The 27,752-nt window shown below is 40.9% G+C and overlaps 2 protein-coding genes across 2 annotated transcripts; one reads left to right on the top strand and one right to left on the bottom strand.

The window, feature by feature from the left end:
* Positions 1-2,094: 2,094 nt before the first annotated feature.
* Positions 2,095-14,000, top strand: LOC124388481 (legumain-like). The gene is made up of 14 exons (XM_046853146.1): positions 2,095-2,229; positions 4,533-4,620; positions 4,799-4,896; positions 5,968-6,049; positions 6,129-6,214; positions 6,453-6,528; positions 6,742-6,804; positions 7,395-7,461; positions 7,551-7,669; positions 11,202-11,315; positions 11,896-12,105; positions 13,009-13,173; positions 13,410-13,477; positions 13,563-14,000. Exons 2-14 carry the CDS (start codon positions 4,549-4,551, stop codon positions 13,606-13,608), a joined length of 1,266 nt encoding a protein of 421 aa, XP_046709102.1. The 5' UTR covers positions 2,095-2,229; positions 4,533-4,548; the 3' UTR covers positions 13,609-14,000.
* A 2,666-nt stretch (positions 14,001-16,666) lies between these two features.
* Positions 16,667-27,752, bottom strand: LOC124388510 (GTPase IMAP family member 4-like). Its single transcript, XM_046853209.1, has 4 exons — positions 27,523-27,752; positions 21,379-21,513; positions 19,427-19,550; positions 16,667-18,197 (listed from the first exon to the last, which is right to left on the bottom strand). The coding sequence occupies exon 4, from the start codon at positions 18,171-18,173 to the stop codon at positions 17,487-17,489; it is 687 nt and encodes a 228-aa protein (XP_046709165.1). The 5' UTR covers positions 18,174-18,197; positions 19,427-19,550; positions 21,379-21,513; positions 27,523-27,752; the 3' UTR covers positions 16,667-17,486.

The raw sequence follows: 27,752 nt of genomic DNA, 5'->3' as shown, positions 1-27,752 counted from the left end.
CATACCGCACACGGTCACTTTATACAACACCGCACCGCACACGGTCACTTTATACCGCACCGCACACGGTCACTTTATACCACACCACACCGCACACGGTCACTTTATACAACACCACACCGCACACGGTCACTTTATACCACACCACACCGCACACAGTCACTTTATACCGCACCACACTGCACACTGTCACTTTATACCACACGCTGCGGTCACTTTATACACCACCACACCGCACGGTCACTTTATACCACACCACACCACACGCACACGGTCACTTTATACCACACCACACACACTGTCACTTTATACCATACCACACCGCACATGTTCACTTTATACACCACCACACCGCACACGGTCACTTTATACCACACCGCACACGGTCACTTTATACACCACCACACCGTCACTTTTTACCACACCACACCGCACACGGCCACTTTATACCACACCACACCCGTTTACTTTATACCCAGCACCGCACACGTTCACTTTATACCACACCACACCGCACACGGCCACTTTATACCACACCACACCCGTTTACTTTATACAACACCACACCGCACACGTTCACTTTATACCACACCACACCGCACACGTCCATACCACACCGCACCACGGTCACTTTATACCAAACCACACTGCACACGGTCACTTTATACCACACCACACTGCACACGGTCGCTTTATACCACACCACACCACACCGCAAACGGTCACTTTATACCACACCGCACACGGCCACTTTATACCAAACCACACCACACACAGTCACTTTATACCACACCGCACCCTGTCGCTTTATACCACACCGCACACGGTCACTTTATATCACACCACACCACACATGGTCACTTTATACCACACCACACTGCACACGGTCGCTTTATACCACACCACACATGGTCACTTTATACCACACCACACCGCACATGGTCACTTTATACAACACCACACCGCATGCGGTCACTTTATACCACACCACACCGCCACTTTATACAACACCACACCGCACACGTTCACTTTATACCACACCACACCGCACACGTTCACTTTATACCACACTGCACACTGTCACTTTATACCACACCGCACTGCACACTGTCACTTTATACCACACCGCACACTGTCACTTTATACCACACCGCACACGCTCACTTTATACCACACCCGTTTACTTTATACCCAGCACCGCACACGTTCACTTTATACCACACCGCACACGGTCACTTTATACCACACCACACCGCACACGGTCACTTTATACAACACCACACCGCCCCTTTATACCACACCACACCACACACGGTCACTTTATACCACACCACACTGCACATAGTCGCTTTATACCACACCACACATGGTCGCTTTTTTAGAGGCGATAAGCGGAGGCGGAGAGAAAACTCGTTTTTTAATATCACTCCTGTACACTACGTATCCCTAAACTTAAAAATTTTTACTTTTTCTTCTTTGCTTATCTTAATTTTCGTCACAATATCCGCTTTCTGGCTTTGATTCGCATCTTGCAGCGGCGTCTCGAGCTCGTACCTCAAGTTTTTGCTTGCGTAACAAAGCAAAAAATCGACCGAGTGACCGCTCGTAGCTCAAAAAACTCGTGTGTTTACACTCGTATGTCGAGGTACCACTGTATATATCTTTATATATTATATTTTACATAGTATATTCTCTTATTTATCTGCCTTCTTTTTTCTTTTTTTTATTCCTTCTCCCCATTCTATTTCCTTCACTGCATGTCGTACTCTGTATGTATGTGTGTGACAAATAAAATTTTATTTGATTTGATTTGAAAATTTTATTTGAATTTTTAACTGATTATTTATTTGATTTATGATTTATATTAATATACGTGCTTTGAATCTGACATGTATTTCGCCATGAAAAAATTATTACATATTTATATAATCTCAGTCATATCATATCCTCCCTTCCTCTTTATATGATATAAAATTTGTATTGTTTAAATGAGGTTATTTATTGGCGGTTTAGTAGTGTCTAAATCAAAAAAGTAAAACCACGCCCACTTTCATGATGTTGTGAAGATTTTTCTGTTCTCTCAAAGTGAAAGTTAAAATCCTGTACCGTTTCCTCATAAACCTCTTTATACCTTCAGATGAATAGAAAATGAAAGTAAAAAAGCTGGTAATAAAAAGCACCTCGGTGTGTGTTTAGGATCCGGAATAGCAGAGGCACTCGCAGAAGGAGGTGAGTACATCTCTCATAATACTTCACAAGAAAACTAAAAGAGAAAGATTACTGTCATAAGAATAAAAATGTCTCAATAGATAAATAACCTAGAAGTAAAGAGTTTTATTTAGTTTAGTTGTATGTCCATATTTAAAACTGATTCAGTAGATCTGTTAAAAAAAAAGAATAAAAGCTGTTTACTATTTACAATCAGTTGCCTGTGCAGTGTACTGGTCTGTTTACAGCTGTGAATTGTCTTTTATAATGTTTATAGTGTAATATTCCATTCCATTCACATGTTGTTACATCTCTGCTGTTTAATTTCAGAGATCTGCTGAATGTAAAATGTAAATGCAGGGGAATGGAATTATTCAGGCTCTTCTTTGTGCTTGTCATTAAACTGCAAAAAGCAGAGCTCTGGAAAAAACCCTAATATTTCGCTAATATTACCCGAATATTCTTTACCCATATATGAACATACATGTGTCATACAGTAAGGAAAATAAGTATTTGAACACACTGCTATTTTGCAAGTTCTCTCACTTAGAAATCATGGAGGGGTCTGAAATTGTCATCGTAGGTGCATGTCCACTGTGAGAGACATAATCTAAAAAAAAAATCCAGAAATCACAATATATGATTTTGTAACTATTTATTTGTATGATACAGCTGCAAATAAGTATTTGAACACCTGAGAAAGTCAGTGTTAATATTTGGTACAGGAGCCTTTGTTTGCAATTACAGAGGTCAAACGTTTCCTGTAGTTTTTCACCAGGTTTGCACACACTGCAGGAGGGATTTTGGCCCACTCCTCCACACAGATCTTCTCTAGATCAGTCAGGTTTCTGGCCTGTCGCTGAGAAACACGGAGTTTGAGCTCCCTCCAAAGATTCTCTTTTGGGTTTAGGTCTGGAGACTGGCTAGGCCACGCCAGAACCTTGATATGCTTCTTACAGAGCCACTCCTTGGTTATCCTGGCTGTGTGCTTCGGGTCATTGTCATGTTGGAAGACCCAGCCTCGACCCATCTTCAATGCTCTAACTGAGGGAAGGAGGTTGTTCCCCAAAATCTCGCAATACATGGCCCCGGTCATCCTCTCCTTAATACAGTGCAGTCGCCCTGTCCCATGTGCAGAAAAACACCCCAAAACATGATGCTACCACCCCCATGCTTCACAGTAGGGATGGTGTTCTTGGATGGTACTCATCATTCTTCTTCCTCCAAACACGTTTAGTGGAATTATGACCCAAAAGTTCTATTTTGGTCTCATCTGACCACATGACTTTCTCCCATGACTCCTCTGGATCATCCAAATGGTCATTGGCAAACTTAAGACATGCCTGGACATGTGCTGGTTTAAGCAGGGGAACCTTCCGTGCCATGCATGATTTCAAACCATGACGCCTTAGTGTATTACCAACAGTAACCTTGGAAACGGTGGTCCCAGCTCTTTTCAGGTCATTGACCAGCTCCTCCTGTGTAGTTCTGGGCTGATTTCTCACCTTCCTTAGGATCATTGAGACCCCACGAGGTGAGATCTTGCATGGAGCCCCAGTCCGAGGGAGATTGACAGTCATGTTTAGCTTCTTCCATTTTCTAATGATTGCTCCAACAGTGGACCTTTTTCACCAAGCTGCTTGGCAATTTCCTGTAGCCCTTTCCAGCCTTGTGGAGGTGTACAATTTTGTCTCTAGTGTCTTTGGACAGCTCTTTGGTCTTGGCCATGTTAGTAGTTGGATTCTTACTGATTGTATGGGGTGGACAGGTGTCTTTATGCAGCTAACGACCTCAAACAGGTGCATCTAATTTAGGATAATAAATGTAGTGGAGGGGGACATTTTAAAGGCAGACTAACAGGTCTTTGAGGGTCAGAATTCTAGCTGATAGACAGGTGTTCAAATACTTATTTGCAGCTGTATCATACAAATAAATAGTTTAAAAATCATACATTGTGATTTCTGGATTTTTTTTTAGATTATGTCTCTCACAGTGGACATGCACCTACGATGACAATTTCAGACCCCTCCATGATTTCTAAGTGGGAGAACTTGCAAAATAGCAGCGTGTTCAAATACTTATTTTCCTCACTGTATATATGTGTATTTGGGAAAATATATCTTACATATATAAAAATTGATATTTTTGTAATATTTTGAAATATATGTGGCATTTATGTACAGGTATCTGACATATATTTCTATATCTGTGAAATTCAAACATAAATGTATGCATTATATATGTTTTGCATATCCTGCCTTATATCAGATTTCTGTATGGTTTATAGTTCAGAACATGTTGAGAGAATATTTTTCTAACTGTAGGAACACTGTAGATGACATGGCCAGCAACAGGAAACAGTGGTTTCTCCTGGCAGCAGGTTCTAAAGACTGGGTAAACTACAGACACCAGGTGGGAATATTCAATCCAGTATTTAGATTTTACTGTTGGTGGGTTGGGGTTCCGTACAGACGCATTGAAATGTTTTAAATCCATATATTTACTAGAAGGTTATTAATAGTTCATGAGTTCAGAGACACGTGATTCAGTCTGTGCAGTCTGAAGACTTATTCCATCGGTTCTCTTACAGGCTGATGTGTGTCACGCTTACCAAGTCCTACACCAGAACGGCATTCCGGATGAACAGATTGTGGTGATGATGTATGATGACATCGCTTATAACCATGAGTAAGTTAAAGTTACACAGATGAATTTTGTGGAAAAAGTAAAAAATTTTAAAATGCAATATTTAAGACTTTTGTCTTTAAGATCAGCAAATAATTTTAAATAATTTTTCAACATTTCAGTGAACTGTCTAGTCTAAGATTGACGACTCAGCATGTTTGTTTATGAAAATATGGTAAATGAAATATAGATACAAACTGCTGTCATATGTACATGTACATGAATTGTCTTTTAAACAACACACTAAAATTCTGATGGTTCATCTGCAGTTTTGCTTCAGTTCACAGAAAGTGACTTTGATTTACTGCACATTCATTTCATGATTAAAGTATACTTCACCTCCACTACACTCTTACTGTACTCTTCCTTCAGAATCCCCCCTACACCATTTCTCTTTCCATCCACACCATGATAGAACAGTTTAAACACCTCCAATGTTCCTGCTCTTACTCCCTTTCCACTTTGTCTCCTGAACACACAACATCTCTACCTTTCTCCTCTCCATCATATCAGCTCCCTCTCTCCCTTTACCCGTCATAGTACCAACATTTAAAGTACCAACCCGAACCTCCACTCTCCTCCACTTCTCCTTTCCCTGCTGTCTCTGTAGATGTCTTCCTCCTCTTCTTCTCCTCCTTCAGCCAACAGTAGCCCAATTTCCACCGGTACCCTGTTGGCTAACGATACCTGTAGCTGATTCCTGATCTGCATATTTGATTTGGCACGTTTTACACTTGATGTCCTTCATAACAAAACTCTCCACATTTATCTGGGCTTGAGACCGACACTAAAAGTATGCTGGCTTATGCAACACTAATGACTGGGTAATTAATAATAATAATAATTTTCTACAAATTATACAGGGTGTGTCATAAGTGCAACATCACACAAAAAGGAAAAAAAAAAGTAATTCAAACTTTTATGTCTAACATGTTTCTGCTACTCTTACAGGCAATATTCTAAAAAGAAATGTTCCTTACAAAAAAACACATCTTTAAAAAATACAAAATGTATATTAAATATCTGATGCTGATCCTCACATTGCATTTGTCTGTATTATGTGTTTTTTTTCAGGAATCCTTTCCCTGGCAACATCATCAATGTACCAAAAGGTCCAGATGTTTACAGTGGTGTTCCTAAAGACTACACTGGAGAGGTAATGCGATTTGTGGAACAGAGTAAAAAAAAAAAAGTGTATATAAGAAAAATAATGTAATTGTTGAATGTATTTCTAGCACGTATCTGCTGCAAACTTCTTGGCTGTTCTACGTGGAGATTCACAAGCTATAAGGAAAAGTGGCAGGAAAAAAGTCATCAAAAGGTATCAATCATCTATTATTCATTTACATTTACAGTATATGGCATGGGCCCTTATACAGTGACTTACATTTAATATCATCTATACAACCAGCCATTTTTCCTGCATGAGATCAGAGGAGCAGTTTGCATAGTTTTCATGACTTAACATTGAAATGTAAATATTAAAATAATCTGGATCATTATGTCTCCACAATATTGCAGCACACTGACATTTATTATCTGTTTACATTCTGTTTCAGTCGTGCAAATGATTCTATCTTCATCTACTTATCAGACCATGGAGGCCACGGAATCTTTCATTTTCCCAATTCTACAGTTAGTGCAGATTATTTTTGGTTAATAATAATAACAACAACAACAACAACAACAACAACAACAACAACAACAACAATAATAATAATAATAATAATAATAATAATAATAATAATAATAACAACAACAACAACAACAACAACAATAATAATAATAATAATAAAAATAATAATAATAATAATAAAATGCTACTGTTGATTGTATTGTCTGTTACAGCTTTATGCTCATGAACTCATTGACACAGTGAAAGAGATGTCCAGGAAAGGCCAATTTTCAGAGGTACATATACTCTAATCATACTGAGTTTAATTACCTGGGGCTGGGCAACACCCCCAGCAGTAAACAGAGGCTGGGTGACGCCCCCCCAGTAAAGAACAGAGGATGGGGAAGTGGCTTGCTGCTGGGACGACCAAACCTGCACCTGAACTCTTTGCAAAAAGCCGGGTAGCTGAAACAACAACTGCTCTGGAGCTCCCACTTGAGGACTTTGCCTGAGAGGTGAATGATAACATTGGTGATTCTCGCCTGATCGCTCATATGGAATGTGATTGGAGAATAAATGTGAAGTTGCACTGGCTGAGGAACGAACTGCCTGGTCCAATCCAATGTATTGTGCTGTTTTTTACAAATTGTTTTGAGAAATGCATTTTACTGGTATACAAATATTAGAGATTGATTAGAAAAATGCTCCAAAGCAACTGAGAAAAATTTTTTTTTTTTTATTGCGAAACATACTTGGCAATAAAACTCTTTCTGATTCTGAACCAGGTTTTAGAATGATTCATGAGTCCCGGCTGCTTAGAAAGTATTACTGGTGCTCGTTTTCGTGGGTTTTTAATGTCACTATGTTTTTTCTTTTTTGTGTGCAGATGGTGATTTACATGGAAGCGTGCCATGCAGGATCAATGCTCGATGAGCTGCCGAGATTTAGCAAAGGTTAAAAGTTTTCTAAAAATATAAGAGAATATTTTAAAAAAATGTGTTGTTGATGTGTCTTTATAAGCACGAGTCTGTGTGTGTTTCAGTGTATGCCGTTGCAGCATGTACGCCAGATGAGAGCTCGTATGCCTGCTTCCACGACAAAAGGAGGAACGCGTTTCTCGCTGATGTTTTTACTGCATACTGGCTACATCACACCAAGAGTGTTAGTGTTTTATAGAAGAAATCACCATGTGTGCTGTTATAGAAAAATATTTAAACCACAGGATCTTGTGATGAAGCAGAGTCATCTTAAACTTGATTCAGCATTTCCCTTTTAGGAACTCAAGCTGCATTGCAATGTCGATTCTGCGTTTGCATTTAAGGCTCACTGTTAGGTGTCTGCTGTTTTTTTTTCTACTGCTCTCCCCCTCCCTCCTTCTGTCTTTAGCTCTTTACTGTCTATAGGTGGAGCCACCTGGTAATTGAAATGGAGGCCTGGAAAAAAAAGGACCAATGATATGCAAGAGCCTGACTAGAGGAGGCGGAGCCTTCCGTTTAAAAGCAGCTCCTGAAGTCCCCAAGGGGGGAATAAAAGAAGAGAGAGAGATGGTGCGATTTGATGATAGTTGTCTCGATTATACTAGCTCACCTGGTTTAGGAACAGGTAAGAATGTGAGCACACCTACATTCCACCACGTAGGTTTTTCCATTGCTTAGACAACCTAGTTAGAGTGCAGGTGCCACCCACTGTATTTTCTAGTAGCATAGCCTAGAGTAGTCAGCTAGTCTGTTGCTGTTTGTTAGTTAGGTTAAGCTTCCAAAATACAGCCTAGAGTAGACCTTTTTCTTGTGTTCATTTCTTTGGCACTGTCCATGTTCTTTTCTTGAGCATGCAATTGAAGACGTGCAATCCGCACTTTGGCATGGGCCTCATCCCTTGATCCTGCAGACAAAGAAAGATAAAATGGGTCGAAGCGGGGTAAGGTAGCTCTAGCTTTAACCGTCGGCTCAACCATCTCTGCACCTAAATTCCCAGAATCAACATCATTGGATTCCACACCACTAGCCACAGTTGTATCAACATTTGGTGAGAGTTTTAGAACCCCTAATTCACACAGCTTAGCAAGAACCTTACTCTTGATCTCTTTTTTTCAACAGAATCCGAGAAACTGGTACACTATAGTAAGCAGCTAGTTCTAATAGGTCATCCTTCCGACACTTCTCAAAAATATCCAGACTTGGAGAAGCAACAAACAGCTGAAGATCAAAGGTTGCCATGACTATTGACCAGTCAACCAGAACACACGATAAACCATAAATTCAATAACCAACTCTATCCAAACAGATCCCGGATGAGCCCCCACTTGTTATGTTCCCACCTTGGCTAGGCCTAGGGGAGTGTGGGAACAATAACCATTTAGTTGTTATGGATTGTTAAGATAAAAAGCAGGACCAGAGTTTAGAGTAGTTATTGTTTTATTGGTCAAGTGCAGTAAGGTAACAAACAGTTTCCAAGAGTGTTTTACAGAGTCAAGAAGACTAGACTCACACTGGCAAAAGAACATGGACAGTGCCAAAAAAATGAACACAAGAATAACGTCCACTCTGGGCTGTATTTTGGAAGCTTAACCTAACTAAAAAACAACAACAGACTAGCTGAGTACGCTAGGCTATGCTACCAGAAAATACAGTGGGTGGCACCTGCTCTCTAACTAGGGTGTCTAAACAATCGAAAAACCTACATGGTGGAATGCAGATGCATGCACATTCTTACCTGTTCCTAAACCAGGTGAGCTAGTATAACCGAGACAACTAGCAACAACTCTCTCTCTTCTTCTTTCTTTCCACCCCCCCTCTGGGGACTTCAGGAGCTGCTTTTGAATGGAAGGCTCCACCTCCTCTAGTCAGGCTCTTGCTCATCATTGGTCCTTTTTTTTCCAGGCCTCCATTTCAATTACCAGGTGGCTCCACCTATAGATAGTAAAGAGCTGAAGACAGAAGTGGGGAGGGGGAGAGCAGTAGAAAAAAAAGCAGGCATGTAACACTCACCATGTCAGAAATCCTCTCGCCTCCCGGCTTATTTGTTGATTCCGTAAATTTGTAGTTAAAAGGTTCCAGGACGCGAAGAAACAATCTGCGGCGTTCCAGTGGTATCTCCCATGCCCCTTTCATTGGGCTGCTCGGTGGGTGCAGCACCAACCCCCCAAGCCACAAACAGGTTCAAAATGCTGACCCTCCATGGTCATGTCTTAGATCAGATCTGAGGACTGGTTTGTCACGGTAGATCTAAGTTTGGAGAAATTCCAGGTTCCTATCTATAGGCCCTGTGTTGTGAGTGCCTGGTTGTCATGTAATGCTTATGACAAATGCGTCCCTCAAGGGGTGGGGAGCGGTCATGAGTGGGTATATATGAGGTCTATGGGAAGGGCCCACTCTACTATGGAACATCAATTGCCTAAAGATGCTGGCCCTGCTTCTGGCTCTGAAGCACTCAGAGGTCACCATGTGTTGACCCATTCGGACAACACCTCGGTGGTCTCATACATCAACCACCAGCGGGGTCTGAGTTCACACCCCCTGTACAGGCTGGCACGACAGATGGGCTCCAGGGAAGCTCCTCCTGAGAGCAACATACATCCCGGGCCGGTTAAATGAAGCAGCAAACACTCTGTCAAGGCAGGGGTTAATACCCAGGGAAATGGCGGCTCCATCCTCATGTGGTGGAGCGAATTTGGGATCAAGGATTGGGATTCAAGCCCAGGTGGACCTGTTTGCATCTTAAGAGACATCGCACTGTCCCCTATGGTTCTCCCTGATTCCCCCAGCCCCTCTAAGGCTGGACGGCATGGCACAGGTGTGGCCTGTACGCGTTCCCCCCATTGTGCTGCTTCCGGGAGTTCTGGAGAGAGTTCCGGAGTCCGTCTCCTCCTGGTAGCCCAAGGTTGGCCAGACAGATAATGGTTTGCAGACCTGGTAGCCCTCCTCGATCAGCCTCCATGGGAGATTCCTCTGAGGTTTAAGACAAAAAAAACTTCTACAGTCTGCTACACTGACTCAGGACTGCAGTTTGCTTCTGTTCATCATCACTGTACCCCGCAACATTGTTTATCTGTAATAAATGGACATTCGGTGCAACCCGGATGAGGATGGGTTCCCTCTTGAGTCTGGTTCCTTTCAAGGTTTCTTCTTTATTTCATCTCGGGGAGTTATTGCAAGAACAGGTTGCAAAAGGGTTGGCTCCGTCCACCGTCAAAGTCTACATGTCCGCTGTTTCGGCATATCATTCACCCGTGGCGGGACAATCACTGGGCAGAGACCTGCTTTTGACTTGTTTTCTCCGAGGCACCCAGAAGCTGAGGCCCATTGTGCGACCTAGAGTGCCTTGGTGTGACCTGGCCATTGTGTTGGAGGCTATATCTAAGCCCTCCTTTGAGCCCCTGACTGAGGCTTCATGGAGTCATCTCACAGTTAAGACTGTGTTTCTGCTGGCTATCTGCTCTCTGCATCCCCTTGCGGTAATGCCGGCACTCCATGTGCATTTTAAAGCTTCCTGGTCATGAACTCACCCTGCCGGTCACACCGCGCCTTCCATTTGACAGATTACACAAGTGATTAAGAGCGTGGACAACGCGCCCGCATTCCCAAAGCGTGGCGACACAGTGTCTTGTTTCCTCAAGGAACTTGGTTTACATACGTAACCTAGAGACGGTCTAATTTTAGATTGTTATTCTAATCTTTTTCTCTTTTTTTAATAGAAAAAGCTAATGATCAGCACTTTTGATGACCAGTTTAAATACATGAAAAGGAAAGTCCAAGAAAACGGGACAGAATTGGGAGTGAGTCAGACACCCTGTCATTATGGAAACGCGGTATGTATAATAGAATGATTAATAGATATTAGTCAGTAGAGGAAATGAACTAATGCAGGTCCACTATTCCCTTCGTGGGAAAAACATGTTTATATTCATATCAGTTTAATTGTATTTTATTTGTGTAGAGCTTTTAACAGTGAACATTTTCCCCAAAAACAGTTTTACAGAAATAAATACGTTACAAACACACAAGCCAGTGGTGATTATAGTAAGAAAAACTGAGATACTATGAGGAAGTGGAAGTGGTAGCTCAGTAGTTAAGATGTTGGAATTTCTGATCAGAAGGTCATGAGTTCAGATCCCACCACTACTAAGCTGCCACTGCTTGGCCCCTGAGCGAGACCCTTAACCCTCCATTGCTGTTGTATAAATGAGATAAACAATATACAGTAAATATAAAAGTAAATGTAGGAAGGAACCGTGAGAGGAACCAGACTCAAAATGGAATCATCTTGTCCATCCGCAATTCTTGTGGTTGTTGTATTTAAAAGTGTATTAAACATTAAAAAAGTCTTGTTATTCACTGTAAATAGTATTAAACTGTCATTTTATTGTTTATTTACAAAATATTTTATAGGCGATTCTCCACCTCCCCCTGAGTGAACTTCTGGGATGTTCCTCTGAACGCGTTAGGAGGGAATACAAATCCCAGTCACGCAACTTTGAAGTGAACGATGCTGTAGAAAGCGCAAATGTTCCACTTTTAATCCAAGAAAACAGGATTAGAAATGAACAGAACATCAGGAGGAGAGCGGATCTCCAGAGGAAACAGAACGAGCTTAAGAGAGTAAGTGCACAAAATCCTCACACACAAATCCTCACACACAAAATCCTCACACACAAATCCTCACACACAAATCCTCACACACAAATCCTCACACACAAAATCCTCCTCACACAAATCCTCACACAAATCCTCACACACAAATCCTCCTCACACAAATCCTCACACACAAAATCCTCACACACAAATCCTCACACACAAAATCCTCACACAAAATCCTCACACACAAATCCTCACAAAATCCTCACACACAAATCCTCACACAAAATCCTCACACAAAATCCTCACACACAAATCCTCATTTCAAATTCAGTTTACATTAAACTACACACCTTTACACACACACACACACACACACACACACACACACACACACACACACACACACCTTCACCACACACACACACACACACACACACACACACTTCACCACACACACACACACACACACACACACCTTCACCACACACACACACACCTTCACCACACACACACACACACACCTTCACCACACACACACACCTTCACCACACACACACTTCACCACACACACACACACCACACACACACACACACACTTCACCACACACACACACACACACACACACACACACACACTTTCACACACACACACACACACTTTCACACACACACACACACACACACACACACACACACACACACCTTCACCACACACACACACACACACACACACACACACCTTCACACACACACACACACACACACACACACACACACACACACACACACACACCTTTATTACACACACCTTCACCACACACACACACCTTCACCATACACACACACACACACCTGAGATGTGTGTTTAGTTATTTGCACCTATTAGACAGTACAGGAGAATAATTACTGTGTTGATGTTGGTAGAAGCAGAAGATAATGGATAAGGCCATGCAGAAGATCGCTCAGCGCTGCACTGCTGATGGAGGTTCACAAGCTCTGAGTGAGAGATGTGAAGCGACTCGACTGTACGAGCTCAAAGTCGTAGCTGAGCGTTTTAGAACAACAATCTTCAACTGGGATGAAGAGGCGGTACTTCCTTTTAATCACCTTTTTCTTTATGTGGTAGTTTGTTGAAGATGATGCTGTTTTTTTTCTTATTGATTTTATATTTCACATATCAAATAGAAAGATTTAACAGATACACGATAAATTAAACGTTTTAAAATGCTGATTTTCTGAAGTATATCAGTTTTACTGCCTGAATAATTGCCATGATTACAATAAGTATATATATATATATTCTCTCTCTCTCTCTCTTTCTGCAGTTTGTTGTCACTCGTTCACACCTGCAGGTTTTGGTGAATCTGTGTGAGTGTGGGTTGGAGGTTCAGAGGTACGGTTGTGTTTCAGTTCCTCAGTAATTTATTTGGTTTTAAAGAAAAGCCGTCATTAATGATTTCTTTGTTTGTCTCCATCAGCATCACTGCAGCCATTGATTATGTTGGTCAACGGATTCGGTTCTAAAGGAGACACCAGACGCTGTGGAGTGACAGCAGATTTTATTCTTCTTTAATCTTTCATTTAGATTTTTCTTAACTATCCATAGATGCATCCCATAATTATATCTTTTAGAACACAGATCTAATGATGTTTAGGAGCATGTTACAATGAGTCAATATTATCATTATTAGATTTCCTTTACGCTTCTTACAAAAAAAAAAAACATTATAGACTGTAGCTGGAATAGAGTTTATTTCATACAAAGTTTTCCTTCATAACTATACTTTATCATTAATAAATAGATTAGTCCTAGACATACTTGTGTGATAGTAAATAACGATCTTCTACTGTAACCATAATCACATTCTGGAATAAAGACATTAGAAAGTTTACAAGGAATAATGTTTTTATTTCTGTCAACTTTTTATATTTATGTGGTAAATATTATAACTGTAATAGTTTAAGTGAAAACTTTGATGTTTCATTCATTCATTCTTTTTGGATTTTTCATTGTGTGGTTTCAGCATTCTGAGAAGGTCAGTGTAGATCTACAGATACAGTTTCTGCTCCTCCAGTGGGATCCTCAAACATTCCTAATTCAGTTGTGTATTATAACCTGTTCAGCAGATCCTCGCACTGATCCCGGGGGATGCTGTTTTTCAGCGACCTTAAGCAAGCAGTGTATAAACTAATGCCCTCAATCTGAAACAGTGCTGTAAAGTGAAGTGGGCCACATTTTAATCCTCACTTACATCTCTATCCTCCAACATACTGCAGACTCGTGAGCTGACTGAATACACATTCATGAGTAAAACAAATTACACCCTCCCTCATTTATATTGTTATTTATCTAAGAACAGTGAAATAACTTCAGATGACCAAAAACCCCAGATCCATCTATCGCTATCCATCACTTTAAACTCAAAAACAAGAACTTACACACATCAACTCCGAATAGTGCTGGAGCTGCAGAAAAACAGACACCATCAAAAACATAACATTAATGATTGAAGCATAGAACTGACACAAAGCGAAACTTAAAGACACACATGGATGATAAGACTCAGGTGGAACAATAGGAACTAATGAGGGACAACAGGACAAAATGGCGACATCTGGTGGAGAAAATAGGGAATCACAAGGAAAAAAAAACAGATTACTGATTCCTCACACTGTTGATTCAGCAGCACTAAGAGCTCTTATGTAACTCAGGAGGCTCTACTTCCATTCTGTTTAAAATATTATACATTTAGTTTGATGCCCTTTATGTTCTCATTTCCAAGTGGCCTGTTTTAAGGTGTGCGTATGATTATTACTCCACAGTGCTAATTATTTTCTCTCTATTTTTAAGGGGAGCTACTTTATCTAGACTGTAGTAGAACATTAATTCTATACATATACTGGCCTGGTTGAGCTCAGTAGGGTCTGAAGGTGATCCATTTGCTGTTGATAACTCTGGTAGATTATTGATTATTTATTTAATAAAAACAGGCAAGAAATCTAAATTGTAGGGCAAAACTCAGAACTATGAAACAGACTTTGGTCGGGAGATTAGCAAAAAACTATATAAGGGCATAAATGAGAAAAAAGCATGAGACATGAAACAGCAGTTTGGTAATCAGTAAAACTCCCTCCCTTTTTTATTTATTTTTACAAATTACTTCACGGACACAAAACTGAAACAATGTGAAAAGTAGGCAGGAGAAAAAGGAGATGCAGCAGCAGTAAAGAGGGATGTGGTGAAAGCCAAGGAAAAGGCATATGAGGAGCTGTAGGAGAAGTTGGACACTGAGGAAGGAGAAAAGGATTTGTAGCGATTGTCCAGCAGAGGAACTCAGCTGGGAAGGATGTGCTGCAAGTTGGAGCAGTAAAGGATGGAGATGGAAATGTGTTGACTAGTGAGGAGAGTGTGTTGAGAAGGTGGAGGGAGTATTTTGAGCAGCTGATGAATGAGGAAAATGAGAGAGAGAGAAGTTTGGATGATGTGGAGATGTGAAGCAGGAAGTGTATAGAATTAGTAAGGAGGAAGTGAGAGCAGCTATGGCAGTAGGAACGACAGACTGGTTCAGATTGGAGGTAGGTCTACATCAAGGATCGGCTCTGGGCCCTTTCCTGTTTGCAGTGGTGATGGACAGGTTGAAGGACTTGGTCAGACAGGAGTCTCCATGGACTATGATGTTTGCGGATGATATTGTGATTTGTGGTGAGAGTAGGGAGCAGGTGGAGAAGATCCTGGAGAGGTGGAGGTACACGCTGGAGAGAAGAGGAATGAAAGTCAGTAGGAGTAAGACAGAGTACATGTGTGTGAATGAGAGGGAGGGCAGTGGAGGGGTGCGGTTGCAGGGAGAAGAGGTGGAAAAGGTGGAGGAGTTCAGGTACCTGGGGTCAACAGTGCAGAGTAATGGAGAGTGTGTTAGAGAAGTGAAGAAAAGAGTGCAGGCAGGGTGGAGTGGGTGGAGAAGAGTGATAGCAGGAGTGATTTGTGATAGAAGAGTATCTGTGAGAGTGAAAGGGAAAGTTTATAGGACTGTGGTGAGACCTGAGATGTTGTATGGATTAGAGACAGTGGCATTGAGTAAAAGACAGGAGTTGGAGCTGGAGGTAGCAGAGCTGAAGATGTTGAGATGTTTGTTGGGAGTGATGACGATGGACAGGATTAGAAATGAGTTTATTAGAGGGACGGCGCATGTAGGACGTTTTGGAGACAAGGTGAGGGAGGTGAGATTGAGATGGTTTGGACATGTGCAGAGGAGGGACATGGGGTATATCAGTAGCAGAATGCTGAGGATGGAGACACCATGAAGGAGGAAAAGAGGAAGAACATGGAGGAGGTTTATGGATGTGGTGAGGGAAGACATGCAGGTAGTTGGTGTGAAAGAGGCAGATGTAGAGGACAGGGGGGGATGGAGACGGATAATCCACTGTGGCGCCCCCTAATGGGAGCAGCCGAAAGACAAAGTTTTGTACCTTTATTGTAGAGGGATTTATTTTAATTAGACTGTAGAATATTTCTTGTTTATAAAAAGATTAAATGTTTAAATTATAACTAAATTATATAGAAGGTTTGGTGCAGAAACAAATGCACAGCCAATATAATTTTATTAGCAACATGTTCAAAGAAATAGCAATTGTAAAACAAAATCTGAATCACAAACACTTATAGTTGATTTGCTTCTTTAAACATGCCATATTTACTTGATTGTACTCAAATCTACTTTTTGTAAGTGAACAGTATAACCATTGAACACCGGAAACAATGACTGAACGTCACCTCAACCTCTGTAGCCTCAACCTTTTCAGCTCTAACTGACCTCAAACTATTTCAGACTAAAATGTTCAAAGGGATTTATTTTATTACTGTTGTTTACTATGAAAAATATGATTGGGATGTTTTAAACTCAAAGATTAATATTCCCACTAAATGTCATTAATGTTCATTAATTAATTATCATTTTCCAAATCATTCATGTAACTTGCCTTATTACTGAAATATTTTTACTGGCTAAAGCAGAACACAGGAAAAATGTGTTATTGAAAAATAGTATCTTGTTTTTAGCAGCTAAAATGTAGTTACTATTATGGCATTATGTTAAGTAAATGATTTAATCAAAGCTGGTATATGTCTAAACATGATAGTTAAGTGTAATGTAATGCTGATTTTTTCTTTTCAGAATTTTTTTTTCTTAAATGACACTAACTAAAATTGAACAAGTTCTTTGCCCAGAAGTGCACGTCTCACTTTTGATAAACCCTCAGGTGCACATCACCTGATACCACAATCTACTGTTCCAACTACAAGACCAACAACTACTTCCTACAAAAAATGCTGCTTCTCCTCATCATCTCCTAAGCAACACATATTTATATCGGACATCTGCCCTTGAGCCAAGCTCCCAAATCCCTTAAAAAAACTCATCAGCTTTTTTCTTTAATTTAGCAGCTAGCTTGAGAAAAAATCGTTTAAATTTTTTCCAGAATGTTTTGAAGTCAAATCTTTGTGCTGCCTTGTACACTTTGTTGGTGTAGCTCTTTCCACTGTTATGCTCTACCACTCTTTCTATCATTTCTAGAAGATCAGTAACCTGTGTTGTGCTGTCTTGTGCTGTGTTGTCAAACATCAGATATCTATCTCCACACTTTTGTAAACTTCTTTTCAGGTGTTCATTAGAGCTATTTTTTATGTCACTATTTTTCACCCCATCAGCTTTAGTGAAAAGTATAATCATGTGATTAGTCACTTTCTTACCAAAGACCTTCTGTACCTTTGTAATGATTTCTTCCTCCTGCTTTGTAAATGTCCCATATGGAATAACCAAAAGGAAGGCATGAACCCCTTGTTGTGAAAGATAAAAACTCCTGGCTAGCTCTTTGGCTAATTCCTTATCTGACATTTCTGTATCAAAGAATCCTGGTGTATCAACTACACGTACACTCTTTCCATGAATTACTGCCTCCTCAAATGCACACTCCTTTGTTACAGAATCTACGGATCGACGTGACTCAAATCTGTTCCTCCTCAAGATGGTGTTTCCTGTTGCACTCTTCCCAACACCAGTCTTCCCCAGCAGTACGATGGTTCTTTTCTCCATTTCCACAGATCTGATGTCAATATGCTGTAAGTTCAGAGAAAATCATAATTAGAATGGAAATGATGAAAACTGTTGATAATACATGCTTATACATGATATGTCTAGAACTACAAAACACAAGGGTTTAAATAGACAAAGTAATCAGGAGTACACAGAAACAGATATAGACTATCAGTATGAAACAAAGGACAAGACAAAGGGGCCGTGACAAGGATAGGATGATACATGACATAGTAATGCTGCTTTCAAGGCATGTTCACAACATGGAATTCCCTGTATAGAACAAGTAACAAACAAAAACCTCTAGTTTCATTTCCATTTACAGAGGGATGTGTTCTGCTTACACTGAAAGATGTTTAAAGTGTAAAAAAAGTACTTTTAAATGAGTTTATATTGGTATTGGTTTAGTTATTATATAGGCACAGGACCTTGTTACGGCTACAACAATGACCATAATATGTGGCCACATGCCTCCGCCCCATGCACAATGCTACGTAAACAACTGCCAGCAGGGTGCGGTAGGATGACGCAGGGACGGCGTGGCCTATGCAGAGAGCCCAAAGCAAATGGCAGGAAGATCAGACAAGATACAGCTGGAGGCAAATGAGAGTGGCGGTTCCTCACTGTCTTTTAGTAGAGCAACGCTTACAAAAGGACACCATGGAGTTAGTGAGACAGGGAGCCTGTGGTATCCAGATAATGCTGGCTGTTTCTCTCACACTCTAGGTGGAGACGGTAGCAGCAGATTCCTGACAGACCCTCGCATCACTTTAACATTGTGAATACACTCTGTGGTCCTGCGGCAGTTTGCGCTGACACAGCTGGAGGCTTTCATGCACCAATGGCGCTCTCGACAGAGCCAGCTTGCCTAACAGGGCCTGAAGATGTGGCCAGAAAGCCTCACTCCTTCTCCCGCTACAGCCACTCTCCACAACCCTTTCAACAGTACACTTGATCCCCCTTTATTTTTTTTTAATTCTCAAATAAACGTGTGTTCTGCCCGTCACTGCACCAAGTCACCACACCTATTCTCTCTCATTATCACTAACATTAGCTAGCCTGTTGCTAAGTGTATTTATTATTGTCCACAGACTAGCTTGCTGCTCACAATACAGAAAAAACAGACTTCACTTTTTTTTTTCAAGTTTTAGATCCTCTTTCAGTTGCAAGTAGCTTTTAAATAAAAAAAAGAAAAAAGATTTGAATATCAATAATGAAAAATGAAAAATAAAGAAATCCTAAAGATTACTTACTGATATTTTGGATTTACTTCAGATGCTCTGAGATGAAGTTTTTCTTCACTCGTGTTCTTTATGTAGACTTTTTAAAACAATTTTATTGGAGCGCTGCTCTGCTGAAGATTCAGATGTTCTGCAGCTAAGAAGAAGACATTTGGTGTCAAATTTGGAAATGTGCTTTCACTGCTTTTCAGAGTAGAACCAGGCTATATTCACATTTTATCCTCTTTCTTTCTCAATCATTTTACAGTTTGTCTCAGTTGCTTTTGAGCATTTGGATCCTTAATATTTACAAACCAGTGAAGTGCATTTCTCGAAACAACGTGTACAAACATCACAACACATTGAATTTCTTGCAAAAGTTTGAACTTTTCTCAAAATCTGTTTCATTTCTTTTTTACGGCATCTATGAATCTCAGCAGCACAAATTAATATATTTGTTGAATATTTGATTTATATTGATTGTAGGAGACAAACAGGATTCACACTTTTCACACACTGACTGTTGATTTCTGTAAAGCTGCTTTGAGACAATGTCTGTTGTAAAAAGCGCAATAGAAATAAACTTGACTTGACTTTTACTGTACTGTACAAGTGTTTGTTTGTTTCTTATTTATTGATTCATTTTCAGAATGTAGAATTCTGAGTTTTACTCCGTCTGTATTCAGTCTCCAACTGAAGATTCACCACATTCACCTTCCACCTGTTTTAGAGAAGTGGTTGATGATTGGTTGATCTGATGTCGTTCACTCGCCTTCATTAGTGACCTTCAACATTCATCTGCACGATTCATCAGTTCAACACATTTACACAATAAAGTTTAATAGAGATTTTAGAGACGGATTCTGAGAACTGATTTAATAATTTTACACTCAATGACGTTTACAGTGAACTGATGCTGAGATGTTTTTGGGGTTAAAACTATTCAGGTGAAACCAGTAGAATATCTTCTGATCAACAGGAAAATAAAGAACTGATGATGTAGGAAACAGCAAACACTTTTATACAATCAGTTACATTCATGTAGAAAAACATTCACAATCTGATCAAAGCCACAAGAAATGTTCTTCTGATGAGCACAAGTGATTAAATGATGTGCAGGTTGAACAAGTAGTTTTGAGAATTAAATTTATAAACTGAAAAACGCTGCAAAGCAACTGAGAAACACTGTAATACAAACAGTTTTTGATGTGTTATTGCTCTTTTTACAGAACTGTACACATGTGTGTGATATCTGTTTTGTAACTGAACTTTAGAGTAAGAGCAGATCAGGACTTTACTCCACACCACCACCAGTAAAGAACCTTATCTCCTGGGTTCTGGTGTGAAACTGAAATACAGTTCTGGTTCACTTCTGTATTTACAGTATATAAATTCAAGTTTAGCACTCTAAATTCAAATCAAATTCATATATGACTGCTGCATTGCTTCATCAGCTTCTCTTCTGACCCTGACATGCCCATCGCTGTGGGACAAAGTCTATCTGGACTCATCACTCTACAATCTTTATTCTCTGTAGCAAACTGAAACTTTTTGTCTATTATTATTCTCGCTAACTTTTTTTTTAGCTACACAGCAACTTTGTCTCAAATGCTTATAAAGCTGTGTGTGGAAGTGCTGTTATTGTCACTGTTAAACACAGCTACAAGATCTACTGTTGATTTTTAATTTAAAATGGTGATATTAATTTTAATGTGAAACGCAGAAACACATCTCTGTCCACTTCCTCTGGATATGTCTTTCAACATAGTTTAATAAATAAGAAGCTACACACTGCACACGTTAAAATAACTAAATAATACCTGATCATGTTTATAATCAGTATCAATCAAATAAAATAAAATCAAATCAAAGTTAATACATGTATAAAAAATCACAATACCAGAATTTTTTTCCATGAGGTGTTTGAGAACAGCAGTAAACTAGTCACTTTAATAAATCAGTTCTTTTATAAAACAAACACTCACCTTTAGTGTAAAAGCTCAAATCTAATAAGGAGTAACAATGGAACACTTCTCTCTCTTACAGATCACAATCAAATCTGCTCACAAATCAGGAAATATCTTTACTCTTTTTGTTCTTAGTCCAAGCTCCACCCAAACCTTAAACAACATTTACCAGATAAAACATATGAAGAGCTATAAATAATCAGTGGAAATTAGATGTAACCATGAGCAGAAAAAGTATTGTAGAAAATATAGAACAGAAAAAATCTTTAAGAAATACAATTAAATTAGAGAAATAGAATATTTTAAAAGGGTTCTACTGTCAAAATTTGCATTTGTAATGTATTGACTACAGATTAAAATATTACAGATAGTAGACAATAGCAAACTCACAGAACAGGTACTTTATAGCAGTATTTTATAGTTGGATATTTTTTATATAAGAGCAGATTTTAATTTAATGTTCTGTGTTTAGAGCAGGATATGGGTCTTATACCAATCTCCATATTGTTCTACTTGAAAACATCAATAATAAAAAAAAAAGAATAGTCTAGGTTTTATACTTTCACACTGCAGTTTATTAAATTTGAACTTCACAACAACAGTGCTGTTTCCTCATGCTCATGAAAAACACAATGAACAACTGCGTTTATACTCTTGAGGTATTTCACAAAGCAGGATAACTCAATAAAGGCACAGGTACAGTGGGGCAAAAAAGTATTTATTCAGCCACCAATTGTGCAGGTTCTCTCACTTAAACAGATGAGAGGCCTGTAATTTTTATCATCGATACACTTCAACTCTGAGACAAAATGAGAAATAAAATCCAGAAAATCACATGGTCTGATTTTTAAAGAATTTATTTGCAAATTATGGTAGAAAATAAGTATTTGGTCACCTTCAAAAAAGCAAGATTTCTGTCTCTCACAGACGTGTAACTTCTCCTTTAAGAGGCTTCTCTGTCCTCCACTTTTTATCAGTATTAATGGCACCTGTTTGAACTCGTTATCAGTATAAAAGACACCTGTCCACAACCTCAAACACTCAGACTCCAAACTCCACTATGGCCAAGACCAAAGAGATTTAGTTCAGATTTAGTTCAGATTTCTGCTGCCTTTTTGTTGTGAAATCTTTCTGAATGTAACGGTCTGCTGCATTTCTACGGTTTAAAAAAAATCAGACAGGTTTCTCTGAAATCACATGACCTGTTTAGGCTTAAAGAAAGCTGATTTCTCTGAAATCACATGACCTGTTAACTTGACTTTAAGAAAAAAACTGGATTTCAGTCTGTTTAGCCTAAAATACAAATTGCCTGAAACAATGTATAACAATGTAAAATATAATGCAGATACAAATCAAGTTTCTTTTATTTTCATTCTACCCACTTCCAGATGATATAGATTACAGTGAAACAAACAATGTTTCTCAAGGACCAAGTCAATCTGCTCCTTAAAACAACACAAAATTACATTGTGGCTATATCCACAATGGACTTTTAAGTGCAAAAGTGTGTGATGACTGTATGGGGTTAATGCAGAGTAGGTATGAATAACTGAGCTGAAATTAAGTAAATAATAAACACTTTGCAAAACCTGGAGTACAAATACATGATGACAAACAAATGGTATCAATTTCATTTCAATAAAAATACTGTAGATCAGGCAGGTCCACAGGGAAGAAAAGGGTCTGGACAGACAGACAGACAAATGCAGTTTAGCATCTACCAAAAGTAGCAACTGTGCAAATTGACAAGTGCAGATAAATATGTAAGTATATTTCTTCACTTCTCTAACACACTCTCCATTACTCTGCACTGTTGACCCCAGGTACAGTTGTGTTCAAAATTATTCAACCCCCAATGCTGTAAATGGTTTTAGGGAATTTAGTGTACATTTGTAATTGTATTCAGAATGAAATCCTTCAAGGACTTCTTAAAGAACCATATGCAACTAAAATGACATCAATTAGTTTTGTAATACAGTAGTAAATGTTTCTTTTGTGAATTCTTCATTGACATAATTATTCAACCCCTTAAAGACTACCACTCTGAAGAACAGAGGTTCAATGAAGTGTTTTCAATCAGGTATTGAAAACACCTGTGGATATCAGGGAGCAGCAATAAAGCCTAATAAGCACCAATTAGGCAGCTTTAAAATGACTGTGATACTCAGCTCCTTCTAGACATTTACTGGTGTGGTTACAAACATGGTGAGGTCAAGAGAATGGTCCAGGAAGACAAGAGAACAGGTGATTACTCTTCACAGGAAGGGCAATGGCTATAAGAAGATTGCAAAGATGTTAAACATACCAAGAGACACCATAGGAAGCATCATTCGCAAATTCAAGGCAAAGGGCACTGTTGAAACGCTACCTGGTCGTGGCAGAAAGAAGATGCTGACTTCGACTGCTGTGCGCTCCTGAAGCGTAGAGTGGAGAAAAGTCCCGTGTGACTGCTGAGGAACTGAGAAAAGATTTGTCAGATGTGGGTACTGAAGTTTCTGCTCAGACAATACGGCGCACCCTGCGTAATGAAGGCCTCCATGCCAGAACTCCCAGGCGCACCCCCTTGCTGTCCCCAAAGAATAAGAAGAGTCGACTGCAGTATGCCAAAAGTCATGTGGACAAACCACAGAAGTTTTGGGATAGTGTTCTGTGGACTGATGAAACAAAATTAGAACTGTTTGGGCCCATGGATCAACGCTATGTTTGGAGGAGGAAGAACAAGGCCTATGAAGAAAAGAACACCTTGCCTACTGTGAAGCATGGCGGGGGGTCAATCATGCTTTGGGGCTGTTTTGCTTCTGCAGGTACTGGGAAGCTTCAGCGTGTGCAAGGTACCATGAATTCTCTTCAGTACCAGGAGATATTGGATGACAATGTGATGCAGTCCATCACAAACCTGAGGCTTGGAAGACGTTGGACCTTTCAACAGGACAATGATCCCAAGCATACCTCCAAGTCCACTAGAGCATGGTTGCAGATTAAAGGCTGGAACATTTTGAAGTGGCCATCGCAGTCACCAGACTTAAATCCGATTGAGAACCTCTGGTGGGACTTAAAGAAAGCAGTTGCAGTGCACAAGCCTAAGAATGTGACTGAACTGGAGGCTTTTGCCCATGATGAATGGGCGAAGATACCCGTAGATCGCTTCAAGACACTTGTGTCAAGCTATGCTTCACGTTTAAAAGCTGTTATAACTGTAAAAGGATGTTGTACTAAGTACTAAGATTGAATGTCACTTGGGGGTTGAATAAAACTGATAATGATGTGAGCTCAGGAAAGACATTTGTGGTTATTTCATTATAAATGTTATGTTATATTTGTCTGACCTACACGTGCCTCTTTGATTTAATTGTAAGCAGGATGACTGAATGATCATAATCAATGTCAAACCGACCAAAACAATCAATTTCAGTGGGGGTTAAATAATTTTGAACACAACTGTAGGTTGCCGGGAGGTGCTGGCAGTGTTGTTGGGGTTACAACACTTCCTCCCAGTCCTTAGAGGTCGCTATGTGTTGGTCCGCTCGGACAATGCTGCGGTGGTCTCGTACATCATCCACCGGGGGGTCCTCGGTCTCGCCCTTGTGAGCAACGGGCGCAGGGGGTCCTCTTGTGGTCCCGGGACGAACTCCTCTCATTTAGAGCCGGTTACATCCCGGGACGGTTGGATGTCTGAGCAGACGCCCTGTCGAGACAGTGGCTGCCGTGGGACGGTCTTGGCCGAGGCTACGCCTGTACGCCTTTCCCCCGATTGCGCTGCTCTCGGGAGTTCTGGGAAAGTTTTGCCGGTAGCACCGTCTTCTCCAGGTAGCACCTTGTGGGCAGGCGGAACCCTGGTTCACCCCCGCCCGGTGTTGTGGAGCCTGTGGCCCCTGAGGGGACACGGTTTGTAGCGGCTGTTCTCTACCGAGGTAGTAGAGGCCCCTCTCCACTCCAGAGCTCCCTCCATGAGGAGGTCGTACGCCGCACGATGGACGACTGTTCGCGTCACGGTGTGAGCACCATGACTTGGGCCCAGATGACTGCCCGGTCGGTTCAGTTCTGGTGTTTTTGCAGGTACAGTTTGCCGCAGGGTTAACCCCTTCGACCCTGAGGGTTTCCGTGTTCGCTGGGTAGGTCCCATTGGTGACACGTTTCCTCCGCGGCGCCCGGAGGCTGTGGCCCGGGACACGACTCGGAGTGCCTGTCTGGGACTTGGCAGTTGCCTCGCCCCACCTGGAGTTGCCCCCCTGGCATGGCCAGAGTGTTCTTACACGTGGCCGGGTGCTCCCACACGATGTGTCGTGTTACAGGCATTCTGCCCTCCTCTGTTATGGCCCCCAACCAGGGGTTACGAGACCCGGCTGTGTCCAGTGCGGGCACTGGGTGCTTATCTCCACAGGACGAGTCCTTGGAGGTGGTTGGTGCAGTTGTTCGGCTGCGAGTCCTGGTCCCCGCTCCGATTGCGGTCAGGGCTCGCCCCGCCGGAGTGTGGCGGCCTCTGCAGCCGGGTGCACATGAGTGTTGCTCCGGGACGTCTGTGACGCTGCGGGTTGGTCCACCCCGCTGGCCTTTGTCAGGTTCTATGGCCTCGACCTCGGAGCCACCCCGGGCTCCTCTGTCCTGCGTGCTGGTGCCGAGGCCCTCACTCTTTGGCAGGGTCTGGTCAGTGTGGCGTGATTGGACACTCGTTCCCATAGCGTTCGACGCAGCTCGAGTTCCTGAAGGGAACGTCTCAAGGTTACGAACGTAACCCTAGTTCCCCGAGGAACGAGACGCCGCGCCTCCGGCCACACTCCCTGCATCCCTGCGGCGCTTACCTTCTCTCTTTGCAGAAGCTAATGTCGCTACCACCGCACAGCCATCTTGTAGCTTCCTGGTTTACGCGACGTCGCCTGTCTATGACGTCACGGCTTGCCTATTGGCTAGATTTCACACGTGGTTCAGAGCGTGGTCACACAGGGGCGTTCCCATAGCGTTTCGACGCAGCGTCTCGTTCCCTCGGGGAACTAGGGTTACGTTCGTAACCTTGAGACGATCTTTTTAGCAAAGCCTACACATAACTCACATCACATATCATAACCTTGTGCTCCAGAACATCTGATCACATGCACATTATCAACTTGTGCTGTTAATATCATGAACAGCAGCTACGCTAATTCCTCTCCACTGCTTCTCTTTCTCTCTCCATCCCGAGACACCCAGAGGTTTGGCCAGCTCCAGTCATCTCCCACCTCGTGATGATTACGGACCTTTGAAGAAGTAGATGCCGAACTCACAAACATCCCGAACCATCTAGAGACGTACCAGTGCCATTGGGATCCCACTACATGTGTGGAGTTTTGACATTGGTCCTCCTGGAGTGTTTAAAGGCTCTGGCATGGAGAAGCTGATGCTGGATCTGTGGTGATCACAAATGCTGAGCTCATAAAACTCGGAGCTACTGACCATATAGACTGTATAAGACTGCAGAAAGAACATCACTTATAATCTTATACTCCAGTAATCATGTTAGTTCTCACTGTCCAGTGTTCTGTATTGTTGAAAGATTTATGATCAAACTCTTGATGTCACCCAAAATGAGGATGGGTTCCCCTTTTGAGTCTGGTTCCTCTCAAGGTTTCTTCCTCATAACATCTAAGGGAGTTTTTCCTTGCCACAGTCGCCACGGCTGCTCATCAGGGACAAATTCACACCATTCACCATCACTGTTGATTTGTGTAAAGCTGCTTTGAGACAATGTCTGTTGTGAAAAGCGCTATACAAATAAACCTGACTTGACTTGACTTGGATGTGGGACAAGGTCTATCTGGACTCATCACTCTACAATCTTTATTCTCTGTAGCAAACTGATGTCTTTTTGTCTATTATTATTATTCTCGCTAACTTTTTTTTTAGCTACACAGCAACTTTGTCCCAAATCTGGAGATGCTTATGAAGCTGTGTGTAAAAAGGCTGTTATTGTCACTTAAACACAGCTACAAGATCTACTGTTGATTTTTAATTTAAAATAGTGATATTAATTTTAATGTGCACGTCTCTAAAACAATCAAATAAAATCAAATAAAAGTTAATACATATATAAAAATTCACAATACCAGAATTTTTTTCCATGAGGTGTTTGAGAACAGCAGTAAACTAGTCACTTTAATAAATCAGTTCTATTATAAAACAAACACTCACCTTTAGTGTAAAAGCTCAAATCTAATAAGGAGTAACAATGGAACACTTCTCTCTCTTACAGATCACGATCAAATCTGCTCACAAATCAGGAAATATCTTTACTCTTTTTGTTCTTACTCCAAGCTCCACCCAAACCTTAAACAACATTTAGCAAGTAAAACATATGAAAAGCTATAAATAATCAGTGGAAAGTAGATGTTACCATGAAAAAAGAAAGTATTGTAGAAAAT

Source organism: Silurus meridionalis, chromosome 7, assembly GCF_014805685.1.
Source record: "Silurus meridionalis isolate SWU-2019-XX chromosome 7, ASM1480568v1, whole genome shotgun sequence".
NCBI classification, from domain to species: Eukaryota; Metazoa; Chordata; class Actinopteri; order Siluriformes; family Siluridae; genus Silurus; species Silurus meridionalis.
This window is presented reverse-complemented; position numbering and strand designations above follow the sequence as displayed.

Coding starts and splice junctions, on each gene's coding strand:
- LOC124388481 (XM_046853146.1), top strand. CDS start 4,549: ATGGCCAGCAACAGGAAACAGTGGTTTCTCCTGGCAGCAGGTTCTAAA. Junction 4,621..4,798: donor GGGTAAACTACAGACACCAG/GTGGGAATATTC, acceptor GTTCTCTTACAG/GCTGATGTGTGTCACGCTTA. Junction 7,670..11,201: donor GGCTACATCACACCAAGAGT/GTTAGTGTTTTA, acceptor TTTTTTTAATAG/AAAAAGCTAATGATCAGCAC.
- LOC124388510 (XM_046853209.1), bottom strand. CDS start 18,173: ATGGAGAAAAGAACCATCGTACTGCTGGGGAAGACTGGTGTTGGGAAG.